Raw genomic sequence first — 22,764 nt, forward strand, 5'->3', positions numbered from 1 at the left:
ATCCATCCACACAATCCACCAGTTAACCCATCACCTGATCACAAGTTCCACCAGTTACTCCATCATCCATTCACCAATCCACTAGTGACTCCATTCACACAATCCACCAATTACCCCAACATCCAATCACAAATTCCACCAGTTACTCCAATGTCCATTCACATAATCCATTAATTACCCCATCATCCATCCACACAATACACCAGTTACTCCATACACAATCCAGCAATTACCCCATCATCAATTGACCAATGCACCAATTACCCCATCATCCATTCATACAATCCACATATTACCCCATCATCCATTCACACAATCCACCAATTACCCCATCATCCATTCACCCGATCTACCAATTACCCTATCACTCATTCACACAATCCACCAATTACCCCATCATCTATTCACATAATCCAGCAATTACACTATCATCCATTCACCAATCTACCAATTACCCCATCATCCATTCACCAATCTACCAGTTACCCTATCACCCATTCCCCAATAGACCAATTACCCCAACATCCAGTCACAAATTCCACCAGTTACTCCAATGTCCATTCACATAATCCATTAATTACCCCATCATCCATCCACACAATACATCACTTACTCCATACACAATCCAGTAATTACCCTGTCATCAATTGACCAATGCACCAATTGCCCCATCATCCATTCACACAATCCACCAACTACCCCATCATCCATTCACCAATCCACCAATTACCCCATCATCCATTCACACAATCCACCAACTACCCTATCATCCATTCACACAATCCACCAATTACACCATCATCCATTCACACAATCCACCAATTACACCATCATCCATTCACAGAATCCACCAATTACCGCATCATCTATTCACACAATCCACCAACTACCCTATCATCCATTCACACAATCCACCAATTACCCCATCATCCATTCACACAATCCACCAACTACCCTATCATCCATTCACACAATCCACCAATTACCCCATCATCCATTCACACAATCCACCAACTACCCTATCATCCATTCACACAATCCACCAATTACCCCATCATCCATTCACACAATCCACCAATTACCCCATCATCCATTCACACAATCCACCAATTACCCCATCATCCATTCACACAATCCACCAATTACCCCATCATCCATTCACACAATCCACCAACTACCCTATCATCCATTCACACAATCCACCAATTACCCCATCATCCATTCACACAATCCACCAATTACCCCATCATCCATTCACCAATCTACTAGTAGCTCCATTCACACAATCCACCAATTAAACATCTACAATATCATATCACAACACTTTTAGACATCCTTACAGCTTGAGGATTTTTTAACCAAAAAGAATGAATATTATAAATATATATTATTCTCCATCACACACACACAGACATCAAGCCAAGTAGAATAAAGTGGTGAGGAAGCCATAACATTATTTGTTTTGCAAATAAGTCCAAGTTACTGATCACATTGCTAAGGGCCTGTATAGAAATGTTAAAAAGATGACACATGCTCTTTGCTGTGTATGACTGCTGTGTTCTTTGAGTGCAGTGCTATAGAGATTGGTACATTAAAACTTTTGACTAAAAGTATATTGGAGTGTTATATCACTGAGGGTTGAGTATAATCTTAAAAATCACAGAATGGTCACTGAGAATTGTATTATTACAACGTCTCAGTAATAACTTTTGCTGAGGTTTGCTAACTAAGCATTAATGAAACAGCGGAACAATATAATAAGAAATAGTTCAGAGATGTTTGAATACAACATTTCTAATAAAAAATAACACTTAATGAAGAAAAATGGACAAGATGAAACTAGCAAATATGTATATACGTATGTGTATGTTACCTGGGTGACTTGCGTGACCTTCTCGGAGACGTTCTGCGTGCGGTCTTTAATCTTACTGGGGGCAATGATTTCGATCTCGGTGGGTGAGGGAGGTCTGACCCGCTCTGCCCCGAATGACAGCGTGACCTGGGGGATCCGACCAATGGTGCGATGCCGCATCAGATCTGAATCCGACGTGGAGTTCACATTATTGGGCTTCAAGGCATCTGTGGGTGAATATCAAATCAAAAAAGTTGCCTTATATCTTATACAGTTGTGGTCAGAAGTTTACATACAGTGACGTGAATGTCATCTTGGATATGAATGTCAGGGCAATATTTGTGCTTTCAGTAATTTCTTTGAACTGTTCTTTTTCTGTGGCAGAATGATTGTACACCATACATCCTTAATTAACAAAAAAACACTAGAATTTGGTGCACAAGTTTTAATTTTCTTTGGGTTTTCTGAAATCAACACAGGGTCAAAATTATACATACAGGGTCAAAAATATACATACAGCACACCTAATATTTGGGTAAAATGTTTCTTCGCAAGATTCACCTCGACCAAACATTTTTGTTTACCATGAACAAGCTTCTGGCAGAATTCTGGTTGGATATTTCACGACTCTTCATGGTAGAATTGGTAGAGTTCAGTTAAATTTGTTTTCTTTTTTTTCTTGGCATGGACTCAACTTATGAGCACGGTCCATATATTTTCAATAGGGTTGAAATCAGGACTTGTTCTAGGCTTAATATTAGCCTGCTTTATCCTCCACAACCAGCTCTGATGCGTGTTTGGGTTCATTGTCCTGTTGTAATTCCCAAGTCGTGTTCAAGTTTCTGATGGTTTATCCTGAAGAATTCTGAGGTAGTCCTACTCCTTCTTCATTATTCCATCCACTTTGTGCAATGAACCAGTTCCACTGGCAGCAAAATAGCCCCAGAACATGATGATCCTACCACCACCACCAGCTGGTACAGTGTCCCTCTGTACATGGTGGTCACTATGGCCAAACAATTCAATTTTTGTCTCATCTGACCATACAGCTTTCCTCCAGAAGGCTTTTTCTTTGTCTGTGTGGTCAGCTTCAAACTTTAGTTAAGCTTGAAGGGAAGGGAAGCTTGAATTTTGGAGCAGAAGGTTATTTATTGGACAGCAGCCTCTTAGTCCATGGTGATCTGAACTGTAGACAGTGATCAATCAGCTTCCAGTTCATGGTAAGGCTGTGCCATGGTGGTTCCCAGGTTGTTCCTGACGATCCAAACCAATTTCCTTTCAGCTGAGGGTGACAATTTGGGTTTTCTTGAAGCAAAGTGGCTTGGCAAAGTGACTATACCTCACAATAACTTGGATACAATTGTTTGAACTGATCTTGGAATTAGGGCGGCACGGTGGTGTAGTGGTTAGCGCTGTCGCCTCACAGCAAGAAGGTCCAGGTTCAAGCCCCATGACCGATGAGGGCTTTTCTGTGTGGAGTTTGCATGTTCTCCCCGTGTGGGTTTCCTCCGGGTGCTCCGGTTTCCCCCACAGTCCAAAGACATGCAGGTTAGGTTAACTGGTGACTCTAAATTGAGCGTAGGTGTGAATGTGAGTGTGAATGGTTGTCTGTGTCTATGTGTCAGCCCTGTGATGACCTGGTGACTTGTCCAGGGTGTACCCCGCCTTTCGCCCATAGTCAGCTGGGATAGGCTCCAGCTCGCCTGCGACCCTGTAGAACAGGATAAAGCGGCTAGATATAATGAGATGAGATGAGATCTTGGAATTTGCAGTTGTTTAGAAATGGCTCTAAGAGACATCCCGGAGTTGTGTATATCTGCGATCCTCTTTCTCAGATCTCCACTGAGCTTCTTGGACTTTCCCATTTTACTGTGTGCTGGTCAATCCAATGAGTGCTGTAAACAAACCCCTTTTTATGAAGGCACAGAGAAGCTATCAATCATGATCACTAACAGGAAGTTAAGAGACCTCGGCCTTGGCAAGATAAGAGACATTTTGGAAGTTTCAGCACCTCTGAATTAATCATCTAAGTGAGTGTATGTAAATTTTCAACCCTGTATGTATAATTTTGACCCTGTGTTGATTTCAGAAAACCCAAAGAAAATTAAAACTTGTGCACCAAATTTTAGTGTTTTTTTTTATTAAAGATGTATGCTGTACAATCATTCTGCCACAGAAAAAGAACAGTTCAAAGAAATTACTGAAAGCCCAAATATTGCCCTGACATTCATATCCAAGATGACATTCATGTCACTGTATGTAAACTTCTGACCACAACTGTATATCTCCATCCCTAAATAGCTGAAAAAGTATATTAGTTTTATTTATTTATATATATGTATATGTACACTTCTGAAGCTGTAGGACTATTTAACAATTATTCGCTGGAGGTGAAGTGAGTATCAGTGAATAATAGCGGAGATGAAGTCGAGGTTGTTATTCACTGATATTCACTGAGCCTGAGGCGGATAATTATTTTAGTATAAATGCACAAGTGATCTCATTATCTGTAGCTGCTTTATCCTGTTCTACAGGGTCACAGGCAAGCTGGAGCCTATCCCAGCTGACTACGGGCGAAAGGCGGGGTACACCCTGGACAAGTCACCAGGTCATCACAGGGCTGACACATAGACACAGACAACCATTCACACTCACATTCACACCTACGCTCAATTTAGAGTCACCAGTTAACCTAACCTGCATGTCTTTGGACTGTGGGGGAAACCGGAGCACCCGGAGGAAACCCACGCGGACACGGGGAGAACATGCAAACTCCACACAGAAAGGCCCTCGCCGGCCCCGGGGCTCGAACCCGGACCTTCTTGCTGTGAGGCGACAGCGCTAACCACTACACCACCGTGCCGCCTCTACACAGGTGATTATTTTAAAAAATAATAATTTATTTCAAACTTCAAAAGCAATGCAAAAACGGCGTGGCGCAGGCTTGTGTCACTTATCTACGCCGAGTCACATGAAATACATTGTTTTGAAATCGATAAAATTAATCACAATCCCACCTTACCTTTGAATAGTTTTAGACCAAACTTCGTAGCATTTTTAGTGCTTTTAGGAACAGCATTTTCTTTTATCATTTGTAATTCTTCCTCATTACAGTGATGAAGCGATTGGCTGCCATTTTGCTGAGTCGCTCAAGGTGATTATCGAGAAATAGTTCGAATTTATTGATCAATCAGCACAGGTTTTCTATAATCATCTCTATATTAATGCTAATAAAATGCATTATTATACATACAGGACACTGTTTTGATGGAATAAAAGCTATTTCCTTCTAGCGGGTTTCATTCATTTGGTTTGATAGCATGCAATATTGTTAGCATATCGCTTATCCTACGTGTATTACATCACTCTACCTAATGGAGAATGAACATGCAATATTGTTACAATATTGCACGCTGTCAAGACAACATGATGTCACACATCGGAGCTCATGCGAATATCCAGTGACAAAACTTTTCTGCTGTGCATGTGCAGAAGAATTTGCTTGTCCGCCGGGAAAGAGAATGACGAGGCTAATCCAGTGCTAAGATTAGCTATGCTATAATTAAGCACTAAATAAATAAACTGAAAACTGAAACTAAAGACGTGCTGAACACCTGAAAGGCTACCAAACCTTCAGTAGATATGCTTCACGCATATTTACAAGAGAAAAACATACCAACGGACATTGAAAAACTGGAAAAGAGACACGTCGGAGATGTAAAACTTCAGCGCGTGCGAGTGACTGTGACAATTTGTAAACAAACATGGCTGTCAGGTTTGCTTCGTTAAATATGGAAGATTTTGAGAGAATTTTGGCTGCCAGGTCACTCCGTTGTGTGTAGTTGTCGATGTTGATTTTAAAAGTAACTCAGTAAATTACAGAGGGAAATGAATACTTAAGTCTGAGTGAAAAATACTGTCATGAGCGTGCAGTGTCGAAGAAGAGTCTGGAGACAGAAATCTTAGTTTCTCGGTCGTTAGCCTGTGCTACTTGCTCTCGATAGCCAGCTGCTTTCACAGTACGTTTTGGGTCATTATACATCTGTAATGTGAAGCATTGTCCTATCAGTTCTGCAGCATTTGACTGAATTTCAGCAGAAAGTATAGCTCTGTACACTGTAACTTTGTAAACCCTCTGTATTTATATTCTCTTCAGGTTGTTAGCCTGTGCTACGTGCTCTTCTTCCACACACGCTTGCCACAGTATTTTTCACTCATAGTCAAGTATATCATACTGAAGTCTGAGTGAAAAATACTGTAGCGAGTGTTCAGCATGGAAGAAGAGTCTGGAGACAGAAATCTTAGTTTCTCGGTTGTTAGCCTGTGCTACTTGCTCTTGACAGATAGCACTGGCTTGACTGCTTTATTAGCATTTGCTAACACTACTGATGAACGCTACACCGGCTGGAAGGTGACTTCACTGCTGCCCTGACGGCACTGACTCATGGGTAAGCTAGCATTGGCCTTCGCTAACACTATTGATGAACATCATCATCATCATCATCATCATCATAAAAAGCTTGCCTGAGATACTGAGGGTATTGTCGGTATTTTTACAACCTTGACTAACCCTATGTCCGAAATCACTCACTCATTCACTACTCCCTACTCACTATCTAGGGAATTCTATATAGAGGACGATATAGTGAGTGAGCTCGTTGATAAAATGAAAAAACACTTTCGGACACTACTCTGTCACGCTGTTATTTACGTCATTACTGTCACAAAATTAAACCATGCCAGATCGGTCGGCTGGTGGGTTTTCAAAATAATAAAAATACATGCATGTATTTTTGTAATAAATCCATATTACACTGAGCGTATTTCCCACATTAATCACTACAAAGTACTTTGTGTCTGCTGCATCTTTCAGTTCTTTTAAATCAAGGCTGAATACTTTCTTCTTTGCCGCTGCCTTTTATTAAATCAAATTCGAGGCTTTTGATTTGATTTCTTTCAGCGCGACCGCAATGCATGATATATTGCTTGGTTAGTGACCATCGGTTGTACACTACTTTTCGTGATGCATTGTGGGATACTTTGAGTGCACTATATACTGTAGGGTGTAATAATTCTCACTATACATTTAGACAGCACTACAAAATGGCGTCCTCGCTATATAGTCCACTGTACAGTGAGTAGGGAGCGATTTTGGACACGGGGCATAACAGCAAACCTAGAAGACATTCTGCTTATAATGTACCATGAAATCTTCAAATATTGCAATAAATATTTCTGCCATTGGCGGCACGGTGGTGTAGTGGTTAGCGCTGTCGCCTCACAGCAAGAAGGTCCAGGTTCGAGCCCCGGGGCCGGCGAGGGCCTTTCTGTGCGGAGTTTGCATGTTCTCCCCGTGTCCGCGTGGGTTTCCTCCGGGTGCTCCGGTTTCCCCCACAGTCCAAAGACATGCAGGTTAGGTTAACTGGTGACTCTAAATTGACCGTAGGTGTGAATGTGAGTGTGAATGGTTGTCTGTGTCTATGTGTCAGCCCTGTGATGACCTGGCGACTTGTCCAGGGTGAACCCCGCCTTTCGCCCGTAGTCAGCTGGGATAGGCTCCAGCTTGCCTGCGACCCTGTAGAACAGGATAAAGCGGCTACAGATAATGAGATGAGAGATGAGATTTCTGCCATTTCACCCTTCTGATACACTTAACAGGCCTGCTGTATCATTTTCACTTCTTATACATTCAGTCTAGAAAGTACCACACAAGCAAAAACATATGGTACGCAGATAAATATTTAAATATTAAATGCAAATTTATGTGAGTCATACACACAAATATACTGAGATGTGCCAACCTGGACCCACTGTCCTTCTACTACTTATATAAACAGACACTGGGTGCATGAACTGCCAAACTACACCGACACACTCTCTCACTCTCACTCTCTCTTTCTCTCGGTAATCATTGGCGTACAAAGGTCCTGATTGTTTCACGTGTTCAGAGTTCAGGAAGCCTTGTTCCTTAGTGTTCCTTATTATTCCTTATGGAACGTTAACATGGTTCCTATTCCTCACACTGCGACACTATGGACCCAAAATACATAATCTTAAGTGATTACACTATACACTGCACAGATAGTGCTCTGTGCTTTTCCTGATTATTTCTCATATTTCCAGAAGCTTGCACATATGGAAAAAAAAAAAAAAAACAACTGTCGCTTCTGTGCGGTAATCAGATTTCCGTTGTGCTCCTGTGATGTAGCGACGCTCAAATGGCCTCTGAGCTGGTGCGAAACCCCTAATCAGCCTTAATGAACACCTTTCATCCCAGACTACTTTGTACAGCTGCAGGAGGCTGTGAGGTCAGCGCTGTATCCAGCTTCTCCCTCATCACCCTGCTCAGCAACAAGCTCCATGACTACCCTGATGCAGCCTTCAGGTCCTGTTAGAAATGTTGTTATTATGAGATGAGAGCATTTGAATGTGACTATAATGTCATACAGTGCCCTCCGTGATTACTGACACTGTAGATTATAGATTAGTAAAAGGGTTCGGAGAAAAAAAAAAAAGTCCACCTTCTGGTGAAGTCGCTTCATCTCACACTGAAAGAAATGAGAAAAATCCAACCTTTAATTGAAAAATTTATTCAGAGAAAAACAAAATCCCTCATTCATCTCATTATCTCTAGCCGCTTTATCCTGTTCTACAGGGTCGCAGGCAAGCTGGAGCCTATCCCAGCTGACTACGGGCGAAAGGCGGGGTACACCCTGGACAAGTCGCCAGGTCATCACAGGGCTGACACATAGACACAGACAACCATTCACACTCACATTCACACCTACGCTCAATTTAGAGTCACCAGTTAACCTAACCTGCATGTCTTTGGACTGTGGGGGAAACCGGAGCACCCGGAGGAAACCCACGCAGACAACATGCAAACTCCACACAGAAAGGCCCTTGCCGGCCACGGGGCTCGAACCCCGGACCTTCTTGCTGTGAGGCGACGGTGCTAACCACTACACCACCGTGCCGCCCGGGAATGGTTATAAAAAAGAAAAAAAGAAAAAAAAAAGCTACTCGTCTGAAAATGTCCACTATCCATAATGTCCTGTTAGGGCAATAATAAACAAGATGGATACTGTGACTAAAGTCACAGTGATTTGTGCTCGCTGTTACAAACCGGGACGTCTGGTCACTGTACCCTATGGATCCGTAATGGTAAGAGATAGAGAATGACGCTTAGTGAGGAAAAAAGACCGTTATTTATGGATCATTCTGGTTCAGTGATCCAGATCAGCACCAAAAGTCATAACAACGTAATTCAGCCCAGAGGTATTTTTCATGTGAAATTTGGGGATGGGTTGAAAACTGAGAGAGAAATAGTGTCCTAAAAAACATTAGGATAATAATAATAATAAGAAGAAGAAGTAGAAAAAGATCCTGAGTGAGAGTAACAATTTGCGTTACAGCTACTAGCGCAAATTAAAAAAAGTGGACACCAACTGGAACTGTTACAAACTTGCCTGGTTCAGCTTCAGTACATATTATTAATATTATTATTATTTTGGTATTATTTATTTTCAACCTAGCTAACCAGATAAGAGTGTTACTGTGATTACTGAGCTAGCATGTGAGCTAGCAAACAATCACGCAACATGGATATAGTGGACATTATCACCCCCTGTCATGTGGAAGATGAGGGTTCAATTCCTTCATGAGGGAGAACTCAGTTTTGGCTAGTGATGGTTACTGATTAGGGGTGGGTTTCCCAAAAGTATCATAGCACAAAGATCATTGTTAAATGGTAGAGCGAGCATCACAATGAACACTCTCTCTCCTAGTTAAGATGCTCTTAGTGTTAAGAGGCTTTTTGGGAAACCCACCCCAGAAGGTTGGGATTTCAAGTCCTAGCACTGCCAAGCTGCCATTGTTGGCCCTTTGAGCAAGGCCCTTAACCCTCTCTGCTCCAGGGGAGCTGTATCATGGCTGACCCTGTGCTCTGACCCCAGCTTCCTACCAACTGGGGTATGTGAAGAAAAAGAATTTCACTGTGCTGTAATATATATGTGACAAATAAAGGCTTCTTCTTCTTCTCCTTGCTAGTTTTGGTCTTCTCGAAAACAGTAACATTGTTTTGGCCAAAAACATTACTGATGGTGGCAGCACGGTGGTGTAGTGGTCAGCACTGTCGCCTCACAGCAAGAAGGTTCTGGGTTCGAGCCCAGTGACTGATGAGGGCCTTTCTGTGCGGAGTTTGTATGTTCTCCCCGTGTCCGCGTGGGTTTCCTCCGGGTGCTCCGGTTTCCCCCACAGTCCAAAGACATGCAGGTTAGGTTAACTGGTGACTCTAAATTGACCGTAAGTATGAATGTGAGTGTGAATGGTTGTTTGTCTTTGTGCGTCAGCCCTGTGATGACCTGGTGACTTGTCCGGGGTGTACCCCGCCTCTTGCCCATAGTCAGCTGGGATAGGCTCCAGCTTGCCCGTGACCCTACACAGGATAAGCGGCTACAGATAATGGATGAATTACTGATGGTGGTAGAGCAGGTAGTATTGCTGCCTCGTAACTCAACCAGGGTCTCTAGTTTGATCCTGAGCTTTGGTCTGTGTGGATTCTCAAGGTTCATCCTACATCCCACCCAAAAACATGGTCTTAGATGGACTTATGATTGGTTCTAGGTAACGCGAATGTGTCAGAAACACCAGGAGATGACCAACACAGAGCCTCTCATACAGCTTGTAAGATCACAACAACTCCAGTTCCTAGGCCATATCTTAAGAATGCCAGAGGAAGAACCAAGTAGGAGGTATGCCCTTTACTGCCCACCGCATGGCAAGAGGAAACCTGACCGACAAAGTTTTTGTTATATCCATCCAGAGGCTGCTGGGAGACAGTGACAACGTACTAGACCAAGATGCTGTCGTAAAACTTGCTGAGGACAGAGTACGATGGAGAAACTTTGTGGTCACTTGATCTGCAGCTGATTGATGATGATGAATGTGAACAGGGCTGGTCTAATGGTTAGAGAAGCATATTTGGGACCAAAAGGTTGCTGGTTCGAGTCCCTGGACCAGCAGGAATGGCTGAAGTGCCCTTGAGCAAGGCACCTAACCCCCTGGGTATGTTGTACGTCGCTCTAGATAAAAGCATCTCTTAAATGCCTGTAATGTAATGTAATGTAATGAATGTAACATGTGTGTGGATGGACTGGCGTCCCATCCCGAGTCCCTCACACCAATGATGGTCTCTGAATCCACTGTGACTCTGACCAGGATAAAGCACTGAAGATGATCATTAGTGAATTCTGGCCAAGATGATTATCTCTAGGACATGCAAGTCTACAATATCTTGTGTAAACTGTACCATGAATAATATGAAGGAAAACTCCAGAGCACGTGTACACACACACACACACACACACACGTACACACACACACTACAACTGACCGCTGCACTGGTCCCTGATGGCGTCGATGTCATGCAGCGAGGAGGCGCGCCGCAGGCTGTGTACACTCTCTCGGGAGTGTGTGTGGGAGGCCTGAGGGCTGCCGGGCTCCAGACTGGAGGTGAACGAATGCTCCTGATGGATCAGAGCCTGCGTCTCACACTGCAGGGAGCTCTCTTTACATGGCACAGGGAAACTCTTCAGAGCCACATCCTTACCAGGCGGCTAGAGAGAGAGAGAGAGAGAGAGAGCATAAGAAAGGTGTTGTATATGGATATGAGGTAGAGTGTAATAGAATTGTGTGTGTGTACCTGTAGATAGTCCACAACGACTCCTTCAAACTGGTCTTTAGGGTAAGCAGGTTGCCGTGTGACCCGTAAAGACGGCATTCTCAGCCTCAGTTTACGTTTCTGAGCTGGAAAATAGACACACAGCAGGTTTCATTTGCCCAGTACTTAATTTAGTCATTAGTCTTATAAACAAAAATGACCCGGGGCGGCACGGTGGTGTAGTGGTTAGCGCTGTCGCCTCACAGCAAGAAGGTCTGGGTTCGAGCCCCGGGGCCGGCGAAGGCCTCTCTGTGTGGAGTTTGCATGTTCTCCCCGTGTCCGCGTGGGTTTCCTCCGGGTGCTCCGGTTTCCCCCACAGTCCAAAGACATGCAGGTTAGGTTAACTGGTGACTCTAAATTGAGCGTAGGTGTGAATGTGAGTGTGAATGGTTGTCTGTGTCTATGTGTCAGCCCTGTGATGACCTGGCGACTTGTCCAGGGTGTACCCCGCCTTTCACCCGTAGTCAGCTGGGATAGGCTCCAGCTTGCCTGCGACCCTGTAGAAGGATAAAGCGGCTAGAGATAATGAGATGAGATGAGACAAAAATGACCCTTACGGATTTGTAATTCACCGTTTTTCCCTTAAAGCCAATAAAGATTTCACACCTTTAAATACAACCCTCTGATTGGCTGTATTGTGACCATCCAGAGCTAAAGATATTTAAGAAGTTGTCCAGATCTCTGTAGCAGTCCAGTGGGAAATGAGACACATCATGCTATTTATCACCCCGCATTCATTCCAACGAATCCCTTTCACTGGATTTTCAGCTCACTTTAATCAGTCTGTAAATCTGTTTCCCTTTGCTGTTGCTTTTGGTCGTTTGATGTCTGGCTTGTGTGTGTGTGTGTGTGTGTGTGTGTGTGTGTGTGTCTTCACATGTCTGCTTTTGATCATCTTCCTGTCTTGACCCTCCTACAGACATACAGTCAGTCTGGAAGGCTTGTTTTCCTGAGTTTGACTGTCTAGTTCCTGGTCAGCGGAGCGTGACATTTCCCAGTCATTACCACAGTGTGTTTAAATCCTTCCTCTGTTGTTCATCGTTAACAGTTTTCCTTTTAGTCTCTTACATAATTAACAGTTATTCCACAAAATCGAGTCATACATGAGCTGATAGCTGACGAGGCATGGAGCTTACCATCAAATACTTTTATTCCATATTTTCTTGCGCTTTTTTTTGCATTTTTTAGGGTTTTCCTCCTCTTCTTCTTCTTCTTTAGTGTTTTTTGGTGGTTGGCAAACCAATCGCCAAAAACTGCCAGGTGTGTTACCGCCACCAACTGGGCTGGAGTGTGGAACAGGAGATATTGGGGGAGGGGAAAACTATATTCTTTTAGCTATTTCTGTTTCTTTTAAATACTTGATAACAATTTTGGGGGTTTTGTTTTCGAGTAGAGTTTTTATTTCGCCCTCAGTTGGTTCAGCAACATGCATCGCCATTTTGTTTTTCTCTACTCACGGTATATGAGCTGATATCCTAGTAGTAGAGTAGTCAATCAGAGTGCACGATTGCTCATATCCAGTGAATGCGGATAGAAAAATTAACAGTTATTCCATGAAATCGAGTCGTACATGAGCTCATCGCGACTATAACCCATGTACGACCAGATTGAGTGGAATAACTGTTTTATTCTATCCACATTCACTGGATTTTGAGAAACATTTATTTTTAGCAAATTTGATAAATAAAAACTTTATACAAAACGTCCGACAAAATCATTTCCGCTTAGAATGTAAACAAAGTGCTGAAATGACAGGAGCAATTTGTGAAAAATGCGATAATAATAATAATAATTCTTGAAAAATAAAAAAAGATACATTCTTACCATCAAATACTTTTATTCTATATTTTGTTGTTTTGGGGGGGTTGTATTTTTTGAGGGTTTTGTTTTCGAGTAGAGTTTATATTTCGTCCTCGGTTGGTTCAGCAACACGCTCTGCCATTTTGTTTTTCTCTACTCACGGTATATGAGCCGATATCCTCGTAGTAGAGTAGCCAATCAGAGCGCATGACTGCTCATATCCAGCGAATGTGGATAGAATAATGCCTGTTATCTTATTTATACCTCCTACTGTTGAGGCAAGAGGCATTCCTTGAGTGCTGAGGTCACTAACACACACACACACACACACACACACACACACACACACACACACACACAGCACTGAAACACTGTATGTACTAGTGTGTGTGTGTGTGTGTGTGTGTGTGTGTGTGTGTGTGTGTGTGTGTGCATTTACATTCACTTAAGTATTCACTGATCTAAATATGTAAATATCATTGAAAGAGTAGTCAAATTATTAGTCTAATATGAAATTAAAATCATGTCTAGACCACAAAGAAGAAGAAGAAGAAGAAGAAGAAGAAGGATATAACCTTATTTGGAGTTTGCAGATTCTTGTAGTCATGATCATCCTGTTTTTATTTCCGATATCATGTACTCAGAATCCAATCTATAATTAAGTCTTCAGTAAAATGAAAACATTTAAGACGTCTGAACTTTTTCATGCCACTTAAGGCCTTAAATGAAAAGGAAAATAAAATTAAGCTTGCTCAGGAACCTGAAGAAGTTAAAATGTGTTCATGTACAAACCTCAAATGCATACACACTCAAAATTATGCATGCACTGTAGGCACACACACACACACACACACACACACACACACACACACACACACACACACACACACACACACACAGGCACCACCTTCGTTAAATATTTTCTCAAGTAAAATACAACCTGATGTAATACACGCAAGAGTTTTCAGTTTCAGCCAAGAAATTTCACACAAACACACACAACACGACACACACAGACCCATATTTTAACCAAAATACAGAAGCACTTATATCCAGGATGTTAAATGGCCTATTGACAATAAAATAAAAACACACATGCAGTAGACACACATACACACACACCTGAGCGTATCCAGCCCTGTGAGACTCGCTGCCTGAAGCCCATTTTTAACGCAGGCTCCAGAAGTTCCTCAAAGTTCAGGATGAACATGATGACCACGCCTTCCTCATTCTTCACTGGAATTACGTCGATCAAACATGGCCGACATGTTCCTGAGAGAGAGAGAGAGAGAGAGAGAGAGAGAGAGAGAGAGAGAGGGAGAGACAGAGTTTGTCAAAATTTGAGCTTAATAATAAACAGATTTTAAAAATGTTGTTTAACAAAAGATGTATAATTGTTTATAAGATGACGTTTTCTGTTAGACGTTTATTTAACATTTGTGGAAGGAGTCTCCAGTGTCAGTGCTATAACGACAGTTAGGCCACAAGACTTTACACTTTCCAGGTTGTCCATGACATGACAAGTCATAAGAGAGAAAATAACATCTGGAGAAGGAATGTTTACAGCTGCTATAACATACTGTAAGTAGCAATGACTAACTGGTCTCAAGGACGTTCCGCAACATTAAGTGTAATTATAAATGATTTAAAGTACTGTGTGAGGTACAATGCCAGCAACATGTTTCAAAACAACTTGGCACAAGTTCATGTTCATTCACCATGCAATGAAGAAACCAGATATAAACAAATATCCAGAAACACCGCCACCTTCTCTGAGCCCAAGCTCTTTTACAATGGACTGAGGCGAAGTGGAAAAATGTCCCGAGGTCTGACGAATCAAAAGTAGAAATTCTTTTTAGAAATCACGGACACCACATCCTCCAGGCTAAAGAGGAGAGGGACCATCCGGCTTGTTATCAGTACACAGCTCAAAAGCCAGCGTCTGTGATGGTATGAGGGTGCATTAGTGCACATCACATGGGTAGCCTGTACATCTGGGAAGGCATCATTAATGCTGAATGATATACAGTAAACACGTTTCAGAGCAACATGCTGCCATCCAGACAAAATCTTTTTCAGGGAAGGCCTTCCTTCTTTCAACAAGGCAAAACTGCTTTCTGCACATATTAAAACTGCATGGCTCTGTAGTAAAAGAGCCCGGGTGCTAAACTGGCCTGCCTGCAGTCCAGACCTATCTCCCTTAAAAAACATCTGGCACATTATGAAACCAAAAATATGACAAAGGACACCCCGATCTGTTGAGAAACTGAAATTGTATATCAGGCTAGGGCGTAATTTTGGGTAGGGACGCTAGGGACGTGTCCCTACCAATATTCAGCCGCTACTGTGTAATCATGATCAATAAAACTGATGTCCTAACCTGAGCAATGATTATATGGCACACAAAGGGTTAAAGGTATGACACTGCTAATAATCCCCCCTCTAACGTAGATATACATTCTCTGATTAGCTACCTGTTTTTCGCTAACTTACATGGTTGGCTATCCCAGCTGCAACTCCATCTGCTGTAAAAGCAGCACACTTCCCACAGCAGCCGTGACTACCCGCCCATCAACTCCTCGTATCTCACACGTACACACCTGACCTACCCCACGCACCCCCCACTCTCCGTCAGCCTACAAACTGAGCTGGACTTCGATGTCCATGCATGCTTGCCCTACGACTCGCATGCTGACTTGAGTATCATGGATGACGGCCCCCCTCCCAAGAAACGAGACATTCGTTCATTCTTCTTCAAAGTCAAGAATGTAAGTGCAGGGTTTCCGTCGAGCTTTAAAAACTCAACAAAATCCTTTTGATGTATGGAAACCCTTCATAAAAGTATTGCTGCGGCTCCTTAGGCAGGTTTAGCAACGTGACAGGACGCATCAGAGCTAGGCTACTGCATAGCTGCAGAGAAAAGGAATACTGACCTGACAGAAATCTGCCAGCAGTTTGTCTCTGTTACAGACAGGCGTAGGCATGTGTTTGGTTCTTTCAAATAGGAGCAACCAGTGTAAACTAATTTGCTTGTGTTTATGTTTGAGTATCAGTCACCAACACTTATGTGTACTTACATGTTGTAGTTATGTGTTTCAGTGTTCTTGATGTATGTTAATTGAGAGTATGTTGCACTTCTGCAGCCCTTAACATCCTGCATGAGTAAAGCTGAGAACTCTGAAGTTGCCTCCTTGACTTTCATTACATGACATTACATTTAGCTGACACTTTTATCCAAAGCGACTATACTGGTACTATTTTGGTTACAGTCCCTGGAGCAATGTTGGGTTAGGTGCCTTGCTCAAGGGCACTTCAGCCATGGATGGAGAGGTAAGGGTGGGATTTGAACCTGCAACCCTGGGATCCAAAGACCAACTCCCTAACCATTAGGCCACGGCTGCCCTCGTTAACCTATAAGATCTGCATGACATGAAATTATGATTGCTAATGGAAAAAAAAACACCTTTCGGAAGCTCTACCTTGGATCACTTTTGTGTCCCCACCAATGTCAAAATCAAAGTTACTCCCTTGATATCAGGCAAGAATGGGACAACATTTCTCTTTCAAAACTACAGCAGTTGGTCTCCTCAGTTCCCAAACGTTTACAGAGTGTTGTTAAAAGTAGACGTGATGCAACACAGTGGTAAACCTGCCCCTGTTCCAACTTTTTTTGAAACGTGTTGCTGACATCAAATTCAAAATGAGCATACCGTACATTGTTCAAAAAACAATAAAATTTCTCAGTTTCAACATGTGATATCTTGTCTTTGTACAACCCCGATTCCAAAAAAGTTGGGACAAAGTAGAAATTGTAAATAAAAACAGAATGCAATGATGTGGAAGTTTCAAAATTCCATATTTTATTCAGAATAGAACATAGATGACATATCAAATGTTTAAACTGAGAAAATGTATCATTTAAAGAGAAAAATTAGGTGATTTTAAATTTCATGACAACAACACATCTCAAAAAAGTTGGGACAAGGCCATGTTTCCCACTGTGAGACATCCCCTTTTCTCTTTACAACAGTCTGTAAACGGCTGGGGACTGAGGAGACAAGTTGCTCAAGTTTAGGGATAGGAATGTTAACCCATTCTTGTCTAATGTAGGATTCTAGTTGCTCAACTGTCTTAGGTCTTTTTTGTCGTATCTTCTGTTTTATGATGCGCCAAATGTTTTCTATGGGTGAAAGATCTGGACTGCAGGCTGGCCAGTTCAGTACCCGGACCCTTCTTCTACGCAGCCATGATGCTGTAATTGATGCAGTATGTGGTTTGGCATTGTCATGTTGGAAAATGCAAGGTCTTCCCTGAAAGAGACGTCGTCTGGATGGGAGCATATGTTGCTCTAGAACCTGGATATACCTTTCAGCATTGATGGTGTCTTTCCAGATGTGTAAGCTGCCCATGCCACACGCACTAATGCAACCCCATACCATCAGAGATGCAGGCTTCTGAACTGAGCGCTGATAACAACTTGGGTCGTCCTTCTCCTCTTTAGTCCGAATGACACGGCGTCCCTGATTTCCATAAAGAACTTCACATTTTGATTCGTCTGACCACAGAACAGTTTTCCACTTTGCCACAGTCCATTTTAAATGAGCCTTGGCCCAGAGAAGACGTCTGCGCTTCTGGATCATGTTTAGATACGGCTCCTTCTTTGAACTATAGAGTTTTAGCTGGCAACGGCAGATGGCACAGTGAATTGTGTTCACAGATAATGTTCTCTGGAAATATTCCTGAGCCCATTTTGTGATTTCCAATACAGAAGCATGCCTGTATGTGATGCAGTGCCGTCTAAGGGCCCGAAGATCACGGGCACCCGGTATGGTTTTCCGGCCTTGACCCTTACGCACAGAGATTCTTCCAGATTCTCTGAATCTTTTGATGATATTATGCACTGTAGATGATGATATGTTCAAACTCTTTGCAATTTTACACTGTCGAACTCCTTTCTGATATTGCTCCACTATTTGTCGGCGCAGAATTAGGGGGATTGGTGATCCTCTTCCCATCTTTACTTCTGAGAGCCGCTGCCACTCCAAGATGCTCTTTTTATACTCAGTCATGTTAATGACCTATTGCCAATTGACCTAATGAGTTGCAATTTGGTCCTCCAGCTGTTCCTTTTTTGTACCTTTAACTTTTCCAGCCTCTTATTGCCCCTGTCCCAACTTTTTTGAGATGTGTTGCTGTCATGAAATTTCAAATGAGCCAATATTTGGCATGAAATTTCAAAATGTCTCACTTTTGACATTTGATATGTTGTCTATGTTCTATTGTGAATACAATATCAGTTTTTGAGATTTGTAAATTATTGCATTCCATTTTTATTTAAAATTTGTACTTTGTCCCAACTTTTCTGGAATTTGGTTTGTACTATTTTCAGTGAAATATAGGGTTTCCATGATTTACCAATCTTCACATTGTGTTTTTATTTACAGTTTACACAGCGTCCCAACTTTTTTGGATTTGGGGTTGTAAATGAAATGTAGCAATGACTGACAAAGTGCTTTGGTATAAAAGGAATAAAACACTTCAGGATGTGGTGTTATAGGAAAACAGTCAACTTGTTGGTTATAAGAGTAACTGATAACAGGGCTGCATCACAACACCCGAGCATTATTTAGTTTCCGCAAACAGCTCACACTGTATATTATTTCTGACACAACACCCAGTACACACGCCAAGACATTTACAGTTTGCTCTACATTCAGGTGTACAACAGATACAGCTTCATCTTAACACAAATGTATTCGCTGATATTTTCATCATCCGTGTTACAGTGGACCCACAAGCCTAGCGTTGATAACAAGTAGCGAGTCATTGAGTGCTTATCTTAGCCAAAATCTTTAAACCACAGAAAGCTGCACAGCTTCAGCATGCTCAGAAACCTCACCATCGCACCCGGGCTGGGTAACTGACAAACAAAAATGCTGACACCAATCTTTAAACAAACACGCAATGCTCTGGATCACAATCACATGATCTTCAGTGAAATTTCCTTGTAGTTTGTGTAGTGTCTTCTAATGTGAGCAGGTTTACACTACCGTTCAAAAGTTTGGGGTCACTTTGAAATGTCCTTATTTTTGAAAGAAAAGCACTGTTCTTTGCAATGAAGATCACTTTAAACTAATCAGAAATCCACTCTATACATTGCTAATGTGGTAAATGACTATTCTAGCTGCAAATGTCTGGTTTTTGGTGCAATATCTCCATAGGTGTATAGAGGCCCATTTCCAGCAACTATCACTCCAGTGTTCTAATGGTACAATGTGTTTGCTCATTGCCTCAGAAGGCTAATGGATGATTAGAAAACCCTTGTACAATCATGTTAGCACAGCTGAAAACAGTTGAGCTCTTTAGAGAAGCTATAAAACTGACCTTCCTTTGAGCAGATTGAGTTTCTGGAGCATCACATTTGTGGGGTCGATTAAATGCTCAAAATGGCCAGAAAAATGTCTTGACTGTATTTTCTATTCATTTTACAACTTATGGTGGTAAATAAAAGTGTGACTTTTCATGGAAAACACAAAATTGTCTGGGTGACCCCAAACTTTTGAACGGTAGTGTATAAGCCAGATGTTTAGCGTTCCCTCGAAAGTCTGGTACTTTTCATAGGAAGAACCTGTTAGACATAGGGTGTAGCCCACACTTCCTCGCCACTGTTTCAAACAATACTCTAATCACTTCTGAAGACATGATGCACTGAGTTTCGTAATCCAGTGAGAAGCTCAATGACGCGTTCAATATCATGCTAGCTGAATGGTATATATCTGAAAGACCATGAAAAAAAGCCAGCCAATATTATTATTATTATTAGGCGGCACGGTGGTGTAGTGGTTAGCGCTGTCGCCTCACAGCAAGAAGGTCCTGGGTTCGAGCCCCGGGGCCGGCAAGGGCCTTTCTGTGTGGAGTTTGCATGTTGTCCGTGTGGGTTTCCTCCGGGTGCTCTGGTTTCCCCCACAGTCCAAAGACATGCAGGTTAGGTTAACTGGTGACTCTAAATTGACCGTAGGTGTGAATATGAGTGTGAATGGTTGTCTGTGTCTATGTGTCAGCCCTGTGATGACCTGGCGACTTGTCCAGGGTGTACCCCGCCTTTCGCCCGTAGTCAGCTGGGATAGGCTCCAGCTTGCCTGCGACCCTGTAGAAGGATAAAGCGGCTAGAGATAATGAGATGAGATTATTATTATTATTATACATACACATTCCTTTCAGGTGTTCAACGCATCTTTCTCTTTCAAAATTCTCTCAAAATCTCCCCATTTACAAAAGCAAACCTGGCGGCCATGTTTGCTTACAAATTTTCCCAGTCGCTCGCTAGCGCTAAAGTTTTACATCTCCGAAGTGTGACATCATGTTGTCTTAACAACCATGCAATATCGTAAACCATATTCAACGCTCATTCTCCATTGGGTAGAGTGACGTAATACAGGTAGGATAAGCGACATGCTAACAATATTGCATGCTATCAAACCAAATGAATGAAACCCGCTAGAAGGGAATAGAACTCGTGTTTTTATTTTATCGAAAATGTATCCTGTGTCTATAATAATCATTCCTATTTCCGTATGGGAATAAAACCGTACATCAGCAAGCACTCGACTGAAAAAGTACGCTTTGTTTTCTCTTCCACTGATTTGCTATCTTTTTTTTTTATCAAAAACTACCAGCACAAAAAAAGAAGAAAGGTCTTTTCAGATGGCATTTGAGCCCCGAATTGAATACGTTTTGGTGTGAAAAGGTCTTAAAGTGCGAGGTGTGAGCTGTACAGCCTCTCAGAACGCAGTAAAAAAAATAATAAATTATAATGGAACATTTTGTCTACCTTCCGTGAAAAAGAGAATAAACTATCACATTTTCAAGAGAAACCTGTTTTAACTCAGTGGGAGGAATGTACGCTGAGAGAGAGAGAGAGAGAGAGAGAGAGAGAGATGGAAAAAGAGGCGACGAGAGAGAGGAAGTGACAAATGGACTGAAAAGGAGGAGAGAGTGGCTGTTTTGGAGATAGTAACAGAGATAAAAAGTGAGGAAAATGGAAAGAGGGACAGATGCGTACTATCACGGAAAAAAAAATGAATAAAACACGAAATGTATCACAAATGGAGTGGAGATCAAAGAGAGAGGCAAAGATGGAGGAGAAACGAGTGGCAGTGGAAGAGGGAAAACCACAGATGCAACAGTGTGATTAGCCTCTCAGCCACACACACACACACACACTGGAATCGGTCACCAAGTACTCTAAATATAGACCCCATCTGAACACACACACTCTTCTGTCTCTCTGTTTTAAATGAAATGATATACTGACTAAAACAGAAGAGTGTGTGTCGATGGTAAAATCTCAGATAGGTGCTTCGAACATCAAGTTTCATTCCAACATAAAACACACACAGCGTCAGGACATACATTATTATTATTATTATTTTGCAACCCAGATAACAGTGTTATTGTGATTCCTGAGGTAGCATGTGAGCTAGCAAACACTCATGCAACATTATCCTCCCCTGTCACACGGAAGATGAGGGTTCAGTTCCCTTATGAGGGAGATCACTTTTGGGCAGTCGTGGTTACTGATCAGAAGGTTGAGAGTTCAAGTCCCAGCACTGCTAAGCTTCCACTGTTGGGCCCTTGAGCAAGGCCCTAAACCTTCCAACGCTTTAGACAAGCTGTTAAAAGGCACTTTTTAAATAGTTTGCAATTTCTCTGTAACGTACTTTACATAAGTCGCTCAGTATTATTCTTATATTCCATTGATGTTAAATCTAGTTAAGCTGGGCAGACACTGTGCGATTTTTTCAATCACGGTATTCAGCTGCTGCTCACACTGTACGAGTGAATCGCAGGGGTAAACAGCACGCAGCTTACGATTCTTGTTCTCACACTATACGATCCGATGCTCGGATGCGATGCTCAGGATTTCAAACAGGTTTGATTTTCATCCGATCGATCGTGAGGAGGTCGTGAGGTGTTAATCGCTTGTCGTTACCCCATGTATACTACACGGTCCGAGACGCACGATTGAGCCAAAACTCGGTCCGATCTCTAAAATAGTCGCATGAGTGAAAATCGTGTCAAAATCGGGCCAAAAATCGCACAGTGAATGCCCAGCTTTACCTCGCCCACGATGGAGTAAGCGGGGTCAGGTATTGTAATCGGTGTGGTTTGTTGATCTGTCCTTTTGTCCGTTTGTTGGTGCTCTAGCGTCATTTCTTGACCAATCTTCACTAAAATGTACAGGACAACTCACTAAGGTCACACAAAGACATCATTAGTTTTTGGTGGGTCAAGGTCAAAGGTCAAGGTCAAATCTTGTAAAAACACCTAATCGGCCATAACTTCCGTTTCTTTGTGATTTTTGCAAGTATCGTATCATGCTCTGCACAAC

At 42.2% G+C, this 22,764-nt stretch overlaps 1 protein-coding gene across 2 annotated transcripts in view; it reads right to left on the reverse strand.

The window, feature by feature from the left end:
* Nucleotides 1-22,764, reverse strand: part of kcnh6a (potassium voltage-gated channel, subfamily H (eag-related), member 6a) — a 115,990-nt gene that overhangs the window by 60,650 nt on the left and 32,576 nt on the right. Inside the window, exons 3-6 of one of the 2 annotated variants that reach the window (XM_060902098.1) lie at nucleotides 14,496-14,645; nucleotides 11,556-11,659; nucleotides 11,247-11,469; nucleotides 1,874-2,079 (exon numbers count right to left, since the gene is read on the reverse strand). In XM_060902098.1, coding sequence (XP_060758081.1) covers nucleotides 1,874-2,079; nucleotides 11,247-11,469; nucleotides 11,556-11,659; nucleotides 14,496-14,645 — 683 coding nt within the window. Of the gene's footprint in view, nucleotides 1-1,873; nucleotides 2,080-11,246; nucleotides 11,470-11,555; nucleotides 11,660-13,948; nucleotides 14,099-14,495; nucleotides 14,646-22,764 lie in introns of those variants that run through there. The other variant, XM_060902099.1, reaches the window with a different exon arrangement.

Source organism: Neoarius graeffei, chromosome 20 (assembly GCF_027579695.1).
Source record: "Neoarius graeffei isolate fNeoGra1 chromosome 20, fNeoGra1.pri, whole genome shotgun sequence".
NCBI lineage: Eukaryota > Metazoa > Chordata > Actinopteri > Siluriformes > Ariidae > Neoarius > Neoarius graeffei.